The sequence below is a fragment of the Corvus kubaryi genome, unplaced genomic scaffold (assembly GCF_017639235.1).
Source record: "Corvus kubaryi isolate FWS band 111438036 unplaced genomic scaffold, C.kubaryi_AGA036_p1.0 37232, whole genome shotgun sequence".
NCBI classification, from domain to species: domain Eukaryota; kingdom Metazoa; phylum Chordata; class Aves; order Passeriformes; family Corvidae; genus Corvus; species Corvus kubaryi.
In genome coordinates this window covers 3,212,882-3,230,152 of record NW_024581066.1, presented here as the reverse complement: position 1 = coordinate 3,230,152, position 17,271 = coordinate 3,212,882, and the positions used below count along the sequence as shown (strand labels likewise).

At 40.4% G+C, this 17,271-nt stretch overlaps 1 protein-coding gene across 3 annotated transcripts in view; it reads left to right on the top strand.

Annotated features, from left to right (window-relative positions):
- Positions 1-17,271, top strand: part of PLD5 (phospholipase D family member 5) — a 176,878-nt gene that overhangs the window by 125,860 nt on the left and 33,747 nt on the right. For all 3 annotated transcript variants that reach the window (XM_042022993.1, XM_042022994.1, XM_042022995.1), the window contains one exon: positions 17,124-17,251. In XM_042022993.1, coding sequence (XP_041878927.1) covers positions 17,124-17,251 — 128 coding nt within the window. The remainder of the gene's footprint in view (positions 1-17,123; positions 17,252-17,271) is intronic.

Below are 17,271 nucleotides of genomic sequence, written 5' to 3'. Positions count from 1 at the left end.
AGTATCAGAGCAGTTTCTTCTTATGAAACAAGCTGTGAGTTGGGCACTTTTTCTGAACTAGACCCTTTGTACACTGCAAACCCTAGGAATGCAAAATTGACCATTTGGGAGAAACTGCCATTTTTTCCGGAAAAGATAAAGCTATAAGACTAAGAGGGAACATTTCCTGGTAAGTTTCTTTGGGCCTGAAACTGTTTGGGGTTTGGGTGACTTGAGTTTTTTGAAAGCTTTTGGTAGAATAAACAATGATGACATGGATTTATATTAAGCTCAGAACACTTGGTTTCAGTACTACTGAAAATGTTCAAAATATGGGGACAGTGGACTGTAAAGAGATTAGAATAGAGCTATCACTGGCAATTTTAAGAATAAAATAAACAGGCCTCTGTGAGGAATGGCCTTGTAGCTCTGGTGCATGGGAAAGATCTAGATTGGTTTCAAAGCTGGGTTTAATAGTTCCATAATAGTTTGGAAGGAGAACATAAACTTATGTGCTTAAGGACATTCATCTCAACGTAAGAAAGAACTTTTTTTCAGTAAGAACAATCATTCACTGGAACAACCTTCCTCAGAGATGGGTAGAGTCCCCATGACTGGAGGTTTCCAAGACGTGACTGGACAGGGTGCTGGATGATCTCATACAGGCTCCCTTTTTCCACAAAAAACTGGGTCAGATGATCTTCTGAGGGGCCTTCTAACCTGGGATTTTCTGATTCTAATTAAGTCTTTAATTCCTTTTCATGTGAAGTAAATGTTGAGAATCAATGTAAGTACTCTGCAAAGACTAAAAAGAAAATACACTCCATTCGTGTCATGGAAGGCTGGAATCCTGAAGGTGGATCTTGAAGAGATTTCTGCCTGTCCAGATGGCCAGTTTTTGCACAATGTACCATAAAAATAATATTATCTGATGCATGTTCCATTGGAATGTAAAGAGTGCTCTTGACAGCTGATGTTCAGTGGATGGTTTTATGTAAGGCATTGAATGGATCTGTAGCTCCATTGCTTTCTTCATGCATTTCCTAGGCTGGATTCTCCAAGACTGTGTGTGAGGGAAGGATGTTAAGATGGGGGAAGTTCCTGCAGCAGTACCAAAAATAGACTATTTTTTCCCTATGATTTTTCATAAAGAAGTGAGCAGGATTTTTTGAGAGGACCAGTAGACTAGGGGTAAATCCTCCTGAAGGAAGCAAGTAATTTGGATGTGAGTTTTACAGAGTTAAAGGTGCGTGTGAACAGAGGGGGAGAAATCTCTTCCATTTCTTTCAAATCGTAAATGTTGACATTTTTCTAAAACTCTAAGTCACACTTGAAAATATGAGAGTGTACAAAAGGCAGCTAATGAAAATTGCACTGGCAACATCTTTGACATCTGATTTTAAATTCATTTTTATATTTTGATTTATTATGAATCAGGCCTTGTTCATTTGTTATTATTATTTTATATAACTTGGGTACCACAAAAGAGTAGATGCATGATTTGATTTAGCTTTTATTAGTTGCTGCTGAAGAGCATTTCCTGGTATTTTCTCAGCTTTAAGCCTATGACAAGCAATCTTAAAGCCAGTTCCAAGATAAAAGATCTCATTAAGTTCTCTGCCTCTTAGAATGCATAGTTACTTTGACAGAGTTCTACGTAGTGAGAATTACCAAGCTGAATTTCCAAAGCTAGCTGCATCCCATCCTTAAACAAAAGAGGCAGGTATTAGTTTTGCGTCAGAGATTCAAGCATTCTTACCTAACATCTAGGCAACACTAACATCCAGAAACTCCTGCTAGGTTTGTTTTTGGAGAAACATCTTTCTGTTTAGGCACCTAAGCTGTCTTACCTTAGTTTATGTTGCACAGTGTGCACGCATCCACAATCGTATTGATCACAAGGGGATGTTCAGTGTTGGTTTTGTGCCTAAATCCCATGAGAATTCGTGTGCAATGTTTCTTACTTGTTTCAGTTGGAGAGCTAGGTCCTGCAAGGTAAAGTAAGCCACATCCAACCTTATGAAACATGACTGAAAAGAGCAGGTGGGGAGTATTTTTGTTAGATGTGTATCAATACACCAAATGTCTTCAACACAGAACATCTGTCTGAGTTGCAGAAGATGATGTTGAAAATCCTGTTCTGTCTGAAGGTTTCTAAACTGCCAGCTTTTACCTTACAGCTGTCTGCCTTACCAGGCACCTGACAGAAAGCAAATCATTTAAGCTAGCATTGAACATCTTAAACTTCTTAAAACTGAGTTTGCAGTCACAAAGGTTTAGGAAGAGCAGAAGATATTTTGTAGTGGTGCTCCCTTGGTCCTTCCTATTTGACTTCTAACAGTTTGCAGAAAATCTTTTAATCTCTATCTACATTTGAAGATGGCTGTAGTAGTCGCACATCCATTTGGGATGGAAGAAACCCGGCTTCCAGTCCTTACTCTGCTTCTACTCCTTCTATTGCCTCCAGATATATTTTGAAAGAAATGTCTTACCCTTAATAGCAACAGAATTGTTTTAAGGTTCTACTTGTAGGACAGAATTTTAAAACTTCATTGGAGTATCAATCCTTCTGTGTAATTCCAAATGAGGAGCTGGGTAAAAACATTTTTTACAGCATTGCCTGCTGCTTTTTTTGGATGTCTTTTAACTCAAAAAATGTAATAAACTGGTTATAATCCAGTTTTTATTATAGGTTCTACAGGAAACTAGATGCCTAATCTGAGAGTGAAACTTCCCCTGGATACACAGTAATCCTCATTTTAGGCACCATAATAGTTCACAATGTGAGCAGCTTATTTTCTCTTGTGAGCCTGAAGCACACTAACTTTAAAAAGATTTAGGCATAGCCTGACTTACAGAATTCTCTAGCAGGAGAGGATTTGCAGTATGAGGCTGTCACATCCACAGCCAACAGAGGGAGGAAACAAAACCTAAACAACCTTCACAATAATTTAAATTCTGAAGGCAGCCGGGACCTTAGGTTGTGCTGGCTTGTTTTGCAAAAAGGAAGGGGGAAAAAGGTTCACTTAAGCCAAAAATTCTGTGTCTTTTAGAGCCAGATATGTAAGCAATAAATCCTCATTCTAAACTCTACAGCTTCTGTGTCTGTAGACTTAAAAATGAATACCTTTGCTGAGAGAAATGGCTGTGTACCCAAAGACAGTACCCTCCCATTGGTGATGTGTACTTTTGCATTATAAAATATCAGTCACATGCTTTCCTGTATCTGTAGTCACTGTTTCAAACATGCATAGGTAAATAATAATACATTCATTTAATTCATGTTCCTCATTAATTAAGGCTAGATGTACTGTGAGGCACATTTAAGATGTTAGGGACAGATGTACTGTGAGGCATATTTGTTAGGTGTTTAGCAGAAACAATATCATAATTCTTCTGCTTTGAATTTTGTAATGGAAAAGGTCTTTCATGGTAGATTGGTCAGTATTTTAGTACGTAATTTCAGATTGCAAATATCGTTGCACTCAAGTCTGGTACTAATGTGTGTGCATTCATGGACTTGACAGCAGTGGGCACTTTTGTATTTAACAAGCTCCAGTACAACTGTGAGCATTTGTAATCCAGCCATCTTGTGAACAGCAAAGTTCTCTTGTCTGGTAGGGCCTAGTCAGGTCCAACATAGCAGGTTTGTGCCACAGGGATCATCTTCAAATCTTGCTTGATGGTTTACAAGCTGGAATGGATTCTTCCCATGTGGCACTAGCTGGTTTGAGTTGCTGACACTCTTTAGTACAGAGGAACCAATAACGGATGGCATTAGCAGAAATTTGTTGTGACATTTTTAAAACATATGGGTAGTGTGCAAATTCCTACCTACAGCTACTGAAAGAGCTGGTAAGAGCTGCCAGGGCCGTGTGAGCTCAGAAAACATTTGTTAGGTAGCTGTGCTACCTTTGCAGAAATTTTGGCACCCCATTCTTTCTCTTGTATGCAAAAGCACTAACATTATCTCATACTGAAAAGAGATGAAGGCTAATGGTCCTAAAAGGGGTCCAAGGAAAGCAAGTTAATTTATTTTAGGTCAATTCTGTTTTGTCCATTCATGTGATTTTCATATACTTAATATCCACTGGCAGCCTGACTGTTTTCTTAGAACTGTATCTTTGTCAGTCACAGAAGTCTTGCTGGTATGATTTGGTATATTGTTGATTGCTACTGTTTTGCAAGCAGGCTCCAGCCTTCTCCGTGGGGCTGAGTTTTTCATCTCTCACCTTGTTCAAGTCTTTTGTGTCATCTAGACTGAAGTGTAACTTCAAACTCGGGCAGCTCTGAGAAGACTGAGCTGACATGACAGGGACACTTGTATTACGTTCTTTTAGCTCCTTTGCTGCTTAGCTCAATCAAGATAACATTTCTGCTTTAAACCCAATTAAAGTACTGTGTGCTCAAAGTTATATAAGAAGCATTAATAAATGCCCAGACCAAACTGGCACTCTTTGACCAACACCATTTGGTTTTCATTTGATGAACACTTTGGAAAGGCTACTCAGCTTGGGTTGTTGTGTACAGCACAACTGTAGCATGAAGTAAACCCATGTGACCAAATCTTGCTGGTTTATACAGCATTAGTTATCAAGCGTGATCTTTGTAACAAGGATTTGCCACTATGATGCTAATATTGACCTTTCTGGTTATCTCCTATAGCAGTTCTCAAACAAACCTTTGGCTTCTACAGCACTTTGGTGTGTTATGAATTTTTATGCAGCCTAATGGTTGGAAAGCAAATTACATTAAGCTCCTTCTAAAGTTTTTCAACTGGAAGCAAAGTTCCCAGACTGATACCTCTGTGTTACTCTCCATCTTTTCCGTCTCTTACTGCATGCCCTTACCGAGCGATTTTCTCTAATATTTATGCTTGAGAACAGAGTGATTTCAGCCTCTTTCCCTTCCTTTGGACAAAATAATAGCTTTCTACAGTGTGTAAGTATTAGTAATTAGGTAGTACAGAAACTGACAGTCATTTCAGTGACTCAAAACCGATCCCTGCTCTTGAAGCTTTTAATGTCAGTAGTTTTGTTAGTATAAAGTGATGGACAAAAGTGTCAGCAGTTTTAGGACTACATAATATCTATACTAAGCTCCAAAATCTCTTCAAAAGAACATTGTGATGATTGCAATGATAAGCTTTCAAAAATAACAGTTCCTAAGCAAAGGACCACAGAGCAGCTGTTCTCAGCCATAAGACAAGGGATTGTAACCAAGTCCATGATGTGATATTGGGACTTGAAGTGCCTGTGCTGCCTTCTGGTCTCACTTTCGTAGAGATCCCATGGTCAGTTGCAAGCAGTCCAGTTACGCAGCCCCTGTCCTGTACCCTGCTGCCATCCCAAATGGCTCTGAACTGGTCCATCTCTGTCGCTTGTTGTGCTCGAGCTAATTCTGTCTGTCCTGTGTGGTTTGGAGTAGAAAAAGAAGTCCTACAGACCTGGTTCTCCACCAGTTCAAAAAGTCATGGGGGACTAATATACCTATATTCATGTCCTTCACAGGCAGTTGCTGATATTACACTGTAGAAATGAGACAATATTTGTGGTCTGGTCCCTCTGTGACACTAAAATCCTCTGTGATTTCAGTGTGCAGTCACTTTTATTGACTGTATATTGTGTGTGTCCTTCACCCAGCTAATAAGATAGAATCTGTGGAGTTGTGGCTTCCTTTTGTTTTGCTTTCTACACTTCAAATAGGCTGTTTGGAAGAAAGTCAATCCGTGTTAAAAATCTGCTAACTGACAAACTATTGATTTGTATCCCCTACATATTTCCTCAAATGAAAGCATTTTTTCCCCCATACACATTTTATTTTTTCTCTGTCCACTGTCTGGATTTTTCTGATTTTGACATCAGGGCACGTCCATTTTTCTCTTTAAAATGCCTCCATTTAAATGTATGAAGTGTCTGAATGACCAAGCCAGAATGTTGAAGCCCTCAAAAATGCATCTGACAGGCTGGTCAAAACAATAGTAAATCAAGTGTGAGACTCTTCAGTCTGCTACAGCAGAGCTACAGTATCTATTCTATGTGCTTACTTTGATAAAAGAAGAGGCTGTAGAAGTGTCTTGTTCTTTCAAGAACCTTAGATTCATGGTAATAAATAGCTCAGTTGTTTGGACTAAGAAAGCAAGAAGAAATTCCCAGAGTCCCAAATTGCAACAACCATCAGAAATCTTTGTTTATTTTTTGGCTGTATATCATGAGTTAATACCTGTAGAAGTCCTAGCACATGTAAATAAAATAAAACTAGAACCAATTTGGGTAACCCAAAGCTGTGATTAGCCTTAGAACTATTAAGAAAATATATTTTTTCCTTTCCACAAATTTATTTGTAAAGTCTTGAAGAATATGCCATACTGCTTATGTAGTTATAAAACAGAATATGTTCCTTAAGTAACTGGAGCGAGAGGGACTGAATGAGTAACTGGATGAATATATATGATACATGAAACAATGAAAGAGTAGGCAAGGGCAAGAGTGAAATTATGAACTGAGTATGAAGTGGAAGAGAGTGATGGAGAGGGAGGATGAATTATGTTGGGGGAAAGTAGTGGGGAAAATGAAATAAGAGGGAGGAATGAATCAGATGAAAGCAAAGGTCAGAAACTGAAAACTGAGTAATTAATTTAGGAAAAGATCAGAACAGAATGTCGTCAAAAGGTGAAGCATGTTATTAGTGGGCTTGTGACAGCATGGAGAGAAAAATAATTGGCATTGAGATAGGAATGATCTGAAAAAAATGTAGTACAGTCAAAGGCTGACTCGGCAAGATAACAGGATAGAATCAAAGGAAAGAGATGGGGAAAATGCTGAGAGACAAGGGAGAAGTAGTGAAAAGAAATGTCTGTGCCACTGGCAGACCCAGGTTACTTCTGGCTGTGCCTCTGCTTTTCTTGTATGGCCACAGCCAGGTCAGCTGGTGCTCTTGGCTTTTGGTAGCCTGTAAATAATACTCTAGGGCTGCTCAGGGAATCAGCTAATGAAAGTGCAGGAAAAAAATAGATTCTGTTATGAACTTATTGTAAAAATGAAAAGTGGTAGCCACTCAAGGAGGCAAACTGTTCTCACCTCTTTGCCTGCCCTGCAGTATCTCACCTTCCAGAACTGGGATTTCTCCTTCAGGGGAAGGAAACTGACAGAACCCAAAGCAGAGCTCCAGATGTCTGAGGAGCGCATTTTGAGAACGACGCACAAGTGTTGTTACTGCTAGTCAGCATATTTAGAAGTGACTGTTGCCAATACTGATGATTTTAGAATATAAAAATATCAGAATGAAATCATGTTGCTAAGTTAAAAAGAGAGATAGGGATAAATAGTCACCACATTTTTCTTGGTAGAGATTTAGCCTTCTTCATTCATAAAAGGTTGTGATCCTAATTCCTCGTGTGTTAGGATGAAAAAATGTCACTGAATTCATGGATGTTTCATCCAAGAAGTATATAAATAAATATAGTGCTTCATAATGCTAATCCAAGTAAAGAAAAGTCTTCAAAAGGAAGTGGGGTAAGCAGTGAGCGAGTTTACTAATCTCTCTATTATATTTAAAATAGCCTTCTTTTATAGTAAAAACATATGCAATTATAATTAGGCAAAGAAAGAAAGCCACAATCCAGCTTATTAGTGCTTTTACTGATTGTATTATAGTCTTCCTTCAAGCAGTAATATGCTTTGTTGCCTGAATCAACTAAGTAAGAAAATTACTTTTCCCAATCTCCAAAGCAATCACTTTTACAGCTTTGTCTAGTAAATGAGCAGTCTACTCTCCAATAATGAAGGGCAAAAAAAGATGTGGAATTTTTTTTAATATTCTAGCAAACTTTGTTGTATATTAGTTCTCTTACAGACTCTACTGAATCATCAGACTCTCAGAAGAGATTTGTACTAAGAAAATGCTATTTAAAGGAATGCTGAGTTTTGCTAAGGGGAAAGAATTGAACTGATGATCAATGCTCTCATTCAAAATTTTCTATGACTTGATATGAAATACTTCAAATAGCTCAAAGAAGTAAAAATTGATTTAAAAATACTGGTATCAGAGTCTAGGCAGTAAAAAAATGAGGATTTTCTCAGGTTTGCAACAGGCAACAACATCAGGCAGCAACACTTGTTAAAAGAGGCAGCAATGTTTGCCACTTTTGATAAAATTACTAAAAGGGAAGGAAAAGCTGTTTGGAGCTTTTTAAATTAGACTAAATTCTTGTGCATGAACTCAATTTAATTTTATTTTAAAGATAGACTGAAATGGGAGCCCTAAACGTTGGCCCAAGCAGTAAGAGATTCTTTAGCAAATACAGCACAGAAATCACTGGCTTCAGAGGCCACATCTAGGTTGGAAAGTGTAGAGTTGGAGCATGTCCTTTCCTGTCTTGTTCTATGTAGTGAGCTGTACTGTTGGCTGCTTGCATTTTCTACTGGGTGGCAGCACATGCGTCTCAAGGACATGCTGATGCCCTGGATTGCCATCACTGGAAGGACCAGAGATCTGTAGTTATATGAGCTTATTCCTTCTTTGCAGTCTACAATTCTGTGTATATGTTAATTAAGCATGTCCACACATGATTTTTCAACTGTGAGGGTGGCAAGGCATTGGAACAGGTTGTCCAGAGAAGTTGTTGATGCTCCATCACTGGAACTGTTCAATGCCAGTTTGGATGGAGCTTTGATGGAGCAACCTGGGCTTCCATCTGGTAGAAGGTGTCCTTACCCATGGCAGGGGGTTTGGAACTAGATGACCTTTGAGCTTTCTTCCAACCCAAGCTGTTGTATGATTCTATGCATGGGGAAGGTCGAGTGTTCTCCTGCTGTGTCTATCCTGCGGGTAAAGAGGGGACTTTTTATCTCGGTGCTGTCGTATTTGTGATGGACCCCTGGCTATTTGCTGGTGAGTCAGAAATTAGGTGTAGCTGGTTGAGTAAGTATTACAGAGAAATACTGTCGGGCCTCTCTTTTGTCTCACCCGTGAGATGGGGTGGGAAGCACTTAAGTTATATTTCTGGGGTTTTTCTGCTGAGTAAATCAAAAGGGCCCAGCAGGCAGCACAAAATGCATTCATGTGGGCGAGAGCTGTAGCACTCCCACACTGAACTCTAGCTGCAGCTGGGTACTTAGCTGAGAAATCAGTGTTTTCATTACTTGGGCTAGCAACAAAGGCCAACATTTGACATCTTCAAAGCCAGAGTAAGGGCATATTTAGATAAATGTTACCTTGGGAACTAACTCTAGCTCCCAAGATGTCATTGAAGTTAAATAAGCAATTGCAAGAAATTAATTCTGACCTTTCCTTTGTTCTCAAAAATCTGCCATCCTGCATCCAGTGAGCAAACTCTGCACACATGAGGGTCCCTGGTGGGACTTTTCTCGATCTTCTGCGTCACTGTGGACCCCTGTGTAAGCATGTGGAAAATGCCAACCCAAGCAAATGCCAGCATTGCCTTCTTATCTACTTTGCACAAGACGAATGATTATGCAAGATAAAAGGCAAACAAATTCTGGAGCTTGCCACCTGGAATTACTGAGGCCTGATTTTGAGAAGAATGGAGGCTGAGACTATGTGGGTGTACCTTTAAATGGCAGCACTGGCATAAGCAGTTCTTGCATCTTGTTGCACCCAGCCACAGCCACTCATTTCCACACTTGTGCTGCCCCTTCAGCTGTGTTGGAAAAAATTATTTACTGCCATGTGGTGAGCTGGACTAGTGAATTGTTCTACATTTGAAACAACCTTCTTATTTTTATTTATTTTTAACCTGGATCCATTTTCTGATCCAGCTCATTCCCTGAAAAAGCTGCTTTGGCACAGCTGAAGAGGTGGTGGAGAGAAGGAGAAGGGTTGCTGAAGATGAGATCTGTTCATGCTACTATTTTGGGGGGTAACTGGTGTTGGTTTTTTGGGTTTGGGGTTTTTTTCCCGTTTTTAAACATGCAAGTTATAATTCTGTAATACTTTGGTTTCAGTTAGAGAGCTGGGTTTTGTAATGCTCATTTGTCACTATTCCTTTTTCTTCCTGCTCTTTCCCATCCACATTCTCAGCTCTTGGCTTCCACAGCTGTGTGGATAGAGCAGTTTCTGGGACTGTACCTCCTCACAGAAATTATTTCAATCCACTGACTGAGTAAAAAACAAAGTGAAAAAGCAATGGTGAGTGTAGAGGATATTTGCTCCCCTGATCATGCAGGGCAGAGCCCAACAGCATGTTGCAGTCTGCTAGGGAGGGAAGGCAGCCAGGCAAGAAGCTGGCTCAGGGCCTGGAGAGGGGGCTGGGAAGTCAGACGGCAGCAATGGAGACCTCTCTTCTCACGTCCTCAACTCCACAGGGAGATCCTTGACTGCAGCCTGTCTGCTTAGGAGAGCTCTCTTGTAGCAGCCTTTCTTCCAAGCTCCAGCCAGCCAGGGACACGTGAGCTGGCTGGGGAGTGTGCCAGTGGAGATGAACAGTGGCAGCACGCAGGAGGCAGAGTGAGTGCTTGTTGTCCCTGAACCACCCACGCCGCAGCCCCAAGCATGTGAGCCCATCCATTGCCATTCCAGTGGGTGCTGCAGGCACCTGTGTCTTTCCAGAGAGAGACCAGAGGGGCTCATGGAGCTTTGGTCACATATTCCTCTCCTGGGCATTGATTTCCTCAAAATTATCTTTGTGTCAGTGACCTCAGATGCTGTAAAACAAGATAGTAAGCATTACAGTAAATTTTTGTGAAAAACATCGACATCAGAAACAGCCCAGTTTTCCTAAAGGCAGTTTTGAGAAGCTACGTGTGCCCACAGCTTATGGCTGATCATACACTGGGAGTGAGTGTTTCTCATGCAGGTAGTTTGAGTTTAAGGCAGGCCAGGATGGCATGAATGTAAATGTTATTGCAAAAGCTTTCTGGGGATTACTTGGACTCGTGCTAGAATGTAATTTCTTTGAGTAATTATGATTTCATTTTTTGCATGTGTGACAGTTGAATATAGAGCTGCTAAAGAAAAGGCAGCAAGGTTTTGATTTTAGGCTGCTTCTTTTTTAAATTACTGTGGCTTTAGACAGATGAATAGCACATAATCCCAGAGTGACAGGATTCAGTCCTGGTAGTTTTTAAAAAGGACAGAGGTATGTGCATGAGAGAGAGAGAAGCAGAGGGCAATGTAAACAAAACAGCTGATTCAAAGTTAAAGTATTACCATCAGAGATTTCCCTAAAAGTCCTTGAGTGTTTTCTCTTTAAAATAAATCTGAATCATTAATCTTTCTGGGCCAGGCAGACTTTTAAATTGTATTTCAAACCCAATATTCCATAAAGAGCACAGAAATAGTAAATAGTCTAGTTTGTCTTTTAATCATTCAGAGATTTAGTAAAAATAACTTTGTTTTCAAGTTGTGCATTCTTCTGCTTTTGTACCTGTCCTCTTCTGAGTGGTGGCAGGTCACACTAATGGGGCTTCTGGAAAAAGTCCATGCTTTTTGCAATCAGTTGAGAAAGAAGCCTGAAAATTCATGGGGAGGTGATCCTCTGCCTGGGTCACTTGTGTCTGCCCCCAATGAGACACTCCACCACTTGTGACCACTTGTATTGAAAACTCTGGATTTTTGTCTCAGTGGAATAAAAATTATGTTTATTCATGGCTGCACTTTGTGCTAAGGCTTATTATCAAAAGCAAATAAATGAAAGCATATATTGCAAAATGTAGGGAGACGTTCACTTTATGTATCTATATGCAGATGCATCCATATCCTAATGAGCAAATTGTATTTTAAAAAATAAATGTGGGACCTAAAGGTGATACGGGATCTTCTGTTGCTGTTGCTGAGTAAGCACATGGTGATTAACTGCATCTGTGCTGATCTGAAAAGGCAATTTAGCTGAAAGAACACAGAAGGTCTATAGCACGATGGCAAGTGTTGCACGTGCTGCTTCTCAGCTGTGTGTTAGCCCCCCAGAGAGGCCATGCAAGGTGTCCTGCAGGCTGTACTGGCTGTACTCCTGTGGGCATGAGCTTGTGAGCTCCAGGGTTTGTGGTATGGACTGGGTAAGTTTGCTCTTGACTCTGACTTGAGGCTGCCCTCCAAAGCATAGGTAAAAATATGTATCCGTGAGTGCCAAGTGACTGTCGGCAGGGGGGTGGAACAAAAAGGCCACAGCTCACGTTCTCCTTTCTGAAGGTCTCATTACTTAAGAGTATTTGCTTCTGCACGTGAAAAATTAGGAGAGGAGGAAAAATTGTGGTGTGAGCAAAGTGTATGGACATGGCAATGAGGAGAGTGAAGGGATGACAAGACTGGGATAAGCAGGAGAGGGGAGCTGTTGCTACTGTGCCCAGCTTTGTTGTGACATGGGGAACAGGGTCTGGAAGATGCACGGTGGATTGACTGGACATGCAAGTGCATTTGTCAGGTTCAGACTGCAAATATATGAGAGCTGTGAGCAATGTTGCTTTCCCTGGCCGGACTTATTTCATGTATCAGTACTGCCTTGTACCCTGCTGTCCCTTCTTCTTTGTGATCTCTCTACCACCTTCCCACTCCCTGTCTTAGCTACCCCTGCCCCAGTGTGTTCCCCTTCCATCACCTGCTGAAACCTCTACTTGACAAGCTCTGTTTTTCCAAAATGGGGAAGGAGAGACATTCAAAAGACACCCTGTTCATCTCCTCCACCTTTATAACATTCCTGTTCCTAGCAGAAGGTAGCAGAGCACTGCCTGCTCCATGACCTCTCTCCTAGGGCTCTCACAGTGCAGTGCCAACACGTGCCATCAGGTGATGTATCTGCACGTCTCTCCACACTCTCTTCTGCTGCAGCACTCTTTCCTGCTGTTGGGGCTTCTGAGGTCAGGCCTCTCGGTGCTTTTCTCATCCTTGCTCTGCCTGTTGTGTATTGCCTGTCACTGTTGCTGCAACTTCACAGATAACACTGGCTCTCCTTTTACTCCTTAAGTTCTTCCCCTTATTTTTCTTTCTCTCTGGTTTTAAAAACACTGTAGTGAAAGTAAGAAAGTTGTGAAGACAGAAGACCAATTTTAGGCATGGTACAAGCAAATGCAGCTTCTGTTTCTTGGGCGTTATGTTTGCTAACTCCAGAGTGAGCTTAGCCTGTAACTGGTAGTGCTGAAAACTGTGGCAAGCAGAATTTGCATGTTTGCTTTCAAGGCAGCTGTGATAATAGCAGCCTAAACAGTTGCTCTTTCTGGGTCTTCCTTACAAAAATTATTTACTGCATCCACCAGTGAGGGGATTTGGCATAATGACGTCGCCTCAGTACAAGGACAATATCCTAAGCTGCTCACAGGTGTTGGATCCATAGCCTCGAGAAAAGTGAACGCCTCCAAAGAAGGTTCACCTTCTCCAAACTGTTGCATAAACTTGGATGTGGAGGCCAAGTGGCAGCCAATGAGTTCCAGCCTCCTGCAGTCTCCCATGAAGAGGAATCTCCCAGTTTGTGTAGCTGTCTGGTGACCTTGCTTGAGCAGCAGTAAAATCCACAGCTGCAGCACATCTGCACCAAGAATGTGTCTGACATGGTTTTTCATGACAGCGTGTATGTGATGAGCTCTTGATCAAAGGCTCCTGCTAAGAGTTTAGTGCTTTGCCTCAAATATTTAAAAAATGTCCTAGCTTTAGGTTCATAGGATCATGAAATGGCTTGGGTTGGAAGGAACTTTAAAGATCATCTAGTTCCAGCCCCCTGCCATGGGCAGGGACAGCTTCCACTAGACCAGGTTGCTTAGAGCCCCATCCAGCCTGGCCTTGAACACTTCCAGGGACAGGGCATCCACAGCTTCTCTGGGAAACTTGTTCCAGTGCCTCACCGCCCTTACAGTAAAGTTTCCTCCTCATATCTAATCTAAACTTACTTTTGAATCCATTCCCCCTCATCCTTCCCTCTTTCCAACATGCCCTTGGAAAAAGTCTACTTCTATCCTTCTTGTAGGCTCCCTTCAGGCACTGGAAGGCCACAATTAGGTCCACCATGAAGCCTTCTTCTCTCCAGGCTGAACAATCCCAGTTCTTTCCAAATTCCTATTCTTGCAGTCAAGCTTGCTCTAGGGCTTTCAGACATTGTTAGTGAAGTATCTGAGAGCAGGCAGCTGGACCAAGCAGGATGTTGCAAGGCTAGAAATTGTAAATGGCATTTTCTTGGGCCATCCCTCTTCTTTGGGATTACTTTGGGAATTGGATTTATTTTTTAATGGATGAAAAGTCAGTCTCTCTTGCAATACTGCTGATACCTTCTGTTTTCTTTCTCCCTTATGAGAGAAAGCTAGAGGGTAAGTAGCAACCTGGTGCTTCCAGGGGCTGTGTTTGCATCACATGCAGAAGGTCCAGGCTCTCAGTGGCAGGGCCTGCTCCATGCATCCCAGACTGCATCAGTCATCTCCCTTATGCAGTGTGAAAAAATTCCCCATCTAGAAGAAAAAGTACTCAGATAAATGTCTGCTACTTAAAACATGCTTGGATCCCTACAGTGTCTCTTTTTTGTGGTTTTTGGTTTTTTTCTGCAGAAAATCTGTAATCTGTCCCAACCCTTAGAATGCACAATTTTTAGGGACAGACAAATCCACTTGAGTTTTAAGTGACAGCACTGGTTTTCTCTAAGTTCTTATCCTGAATTTTAATCTCCAGTGAAACAAAATAGTTAGATTTATTTGGCATGTTTATTAGCCATCAAGCCTACAAATGTGCCCTTCTGGTTGAACTCAGGAGACTCACAGCTTTGTGTAATTGAGACTGGAGCATGACAGAGAGTTCTATTATGGCTTCACATATTGATCAGTCCAATTTAATTTCCTCATGGGGCCTGGACCACGCTGGGGATGGTGGATTGTGTTGAAGGCTTGATAAGCCTATTTTAACAAAGCATCTCAAGGGCTTCTGGAACAGAGGCAATTATCAATATTGATACATTTCCTTTCATCAAAAGGTAAGAGCTCATTAATAGGCTTCAGAACAGCTGCTGTTTGCAACACATGGCTTTTTTTTAAATTAACTTGGCAATACTGCTTCCTCACCTGTTCCCTTATCAGTTGGCTGTTTCCAGAAAAGAAATTGGGTTCCAGGTTTTGATTTTAGTGGTATATGTGATAGCAATATTTTCTGCACTGCTATAGTCACTATTTTGGTAATTGAAGCCTAGTTATATTTTAGGGTCATAGTCCCATCCCACTGCTTATGCCCATGTCTGAACAACCCACACCAACAAATTCTGGTGTTTTACAACTTTGGAATTTTGTGTCAAGTTACTGATGATGTCTGCTATTTTTAATGTTAGTATTACTGGTTAAATAGTCTCCTGTTATAACTTCGGCAGTCAGCATTTTTGTTTGTGATTGGATATTTCAAAAATATTTTTAAATTGTGTTTATTTTAGGCTCTCAGTTATGAGAAGAAAGCTCATTGTTGCTTCCTATTGTTTTATCTTTCCTATGCAAAAATCCTAACATTTCATTTATAACCTGTTTGGTGTAGGTGTGTTGTGGGTGTTAAATTCCTACTGCTATTTAATGCTGCAAATTATATGTATGGAAAGAAAACATCATCAAAGCAAATTGCTTTGTTAAACCTGATTTTAAACAAAGTTTTCGGATCACTAGGTAGAAGTTTAGTGCCTAACAGAATGGTTATCCTTAGCTAATAGCAGTTGCTTTTGTTTATTCACCAGAAAACAATTTAAACCATTTAACACCTGCGACAGTGTTTTCTGATTTCTTTTCCATTTCACACTAATTTTCTCAATAATTAGCACAGTTGTGCTTGTTGATGCATGAATTGAAAGTAGCAGCAATACGTTCCAAGGAAATTGGAAAAATCTTTGTTTCTAAGCATAGACGAGTGTGGGTGAGTGAAACGTACAAAAAACTGGAAAGGTAGCTGGGTTGCACAAAATGCAATTGACCAATGAACCAGACTCTGTAATGTGCTCAAAATCCTATTTTGTGTGTTTGGTGCGTCATGGTAAGTGGCACCTTACCTGATTTTCCTTCTTTTATTGATGTCTGAACTTCTGGAATAATTTTTTCAAGGAAAGTTACTGTTTTCATAATAATAAAGAAATATTTAGCACTGCTAACTGTTGCCTAAAATTACAAGTCAAATGTTTCTCAGGAGATCAAAAATAGGAAGTTCAATGAAAAGAAGTACATTTTAGTTCTCTATATATCCTGGAATTCTTTGAAAGTTGTGACTCATATTCAGCCATTACTGGAATTCGTGGTACCTCATGAATGTTTAATAGGAGATGGTTGGTACCATTACTGGCCCCCAGGCTGCTGTTTATTGTCACTTCTCTTCCCTGGTTAGTCATGACTGAAATGTGAAGATGAGTGGGTTACTGTAAAATGCCTTCAGCAATGATTAATTCAGATTAATCACCTAATTTTGCAAACACTGGAGCACTGAAAGAACAATAATGGTGTGAGAAATCCCCTAAACTTACCTAATATTAAATATATTCTGGATTTAGTTCTGCAAACGTACAGATGGGGCCAATTCAGGCATTCTTGGTGGTGTGATGGAGCCAACAAGGAGCTCCTTTGATTTCAGTGGCCTATAATCCTTATTAAAACTGTGCTGTTCAGAGTGGTAGGTTGAGTGTCACAGATTAGCAGGATTAAGAGCAGTTTCAACCTACTTTATTTAGGCCTTTGCTTACTTCCTTAATTCTCCATGCCACAGCCACTGCAGCTACCTGTTCAAACCATTGCACAGGGCAGGAGGAGCAGAGCAGAGTCTGCTTTTTAGGCAGGGATTTTAATTGCACTCGTATTTCAGAGGTCATTATTGCAATATGTAGCTGGTTTGTGCTACAGAATAGAAATTTAGAAATGAACTATTTTTAGGAACATATAGTGCTGGAAAAAAAATCGACTATTTTAATCTAAAATGGAAGGAAATTAGGTAAACATTATAATGTATGGGAATGTTCCTGGGACGTGCATTAAGTAAATGTTTCTTCATATAAGTGGAATATATGTTAATTAAAGTCTTAAGTTTTGGGACAGTAACCATGTTTATCATTGATTTTAAACCTTAATGGTATGGTTTTTTACGTCCCTCATTAATTTTGGAAACTGAGGCCACGAAATGTGAAGTAATTTCTTCTTTTAATAATGTAAATTATCTCATACTAAGTAATGCCATTTATTATTTTGTCCTTAAATCTCTAGGTGCTGAAGTGTTGTATATGAACATGTCAGCATATAATGAAGGTCGGCTTCAGTCGTCTTTCTGGATTGTTGATAAACAGCACGTATACATTGGAAGTGCCAGCCTAGACTGGAGATCGTTGGGACAGGTAATTTAATTGAAAAAGTA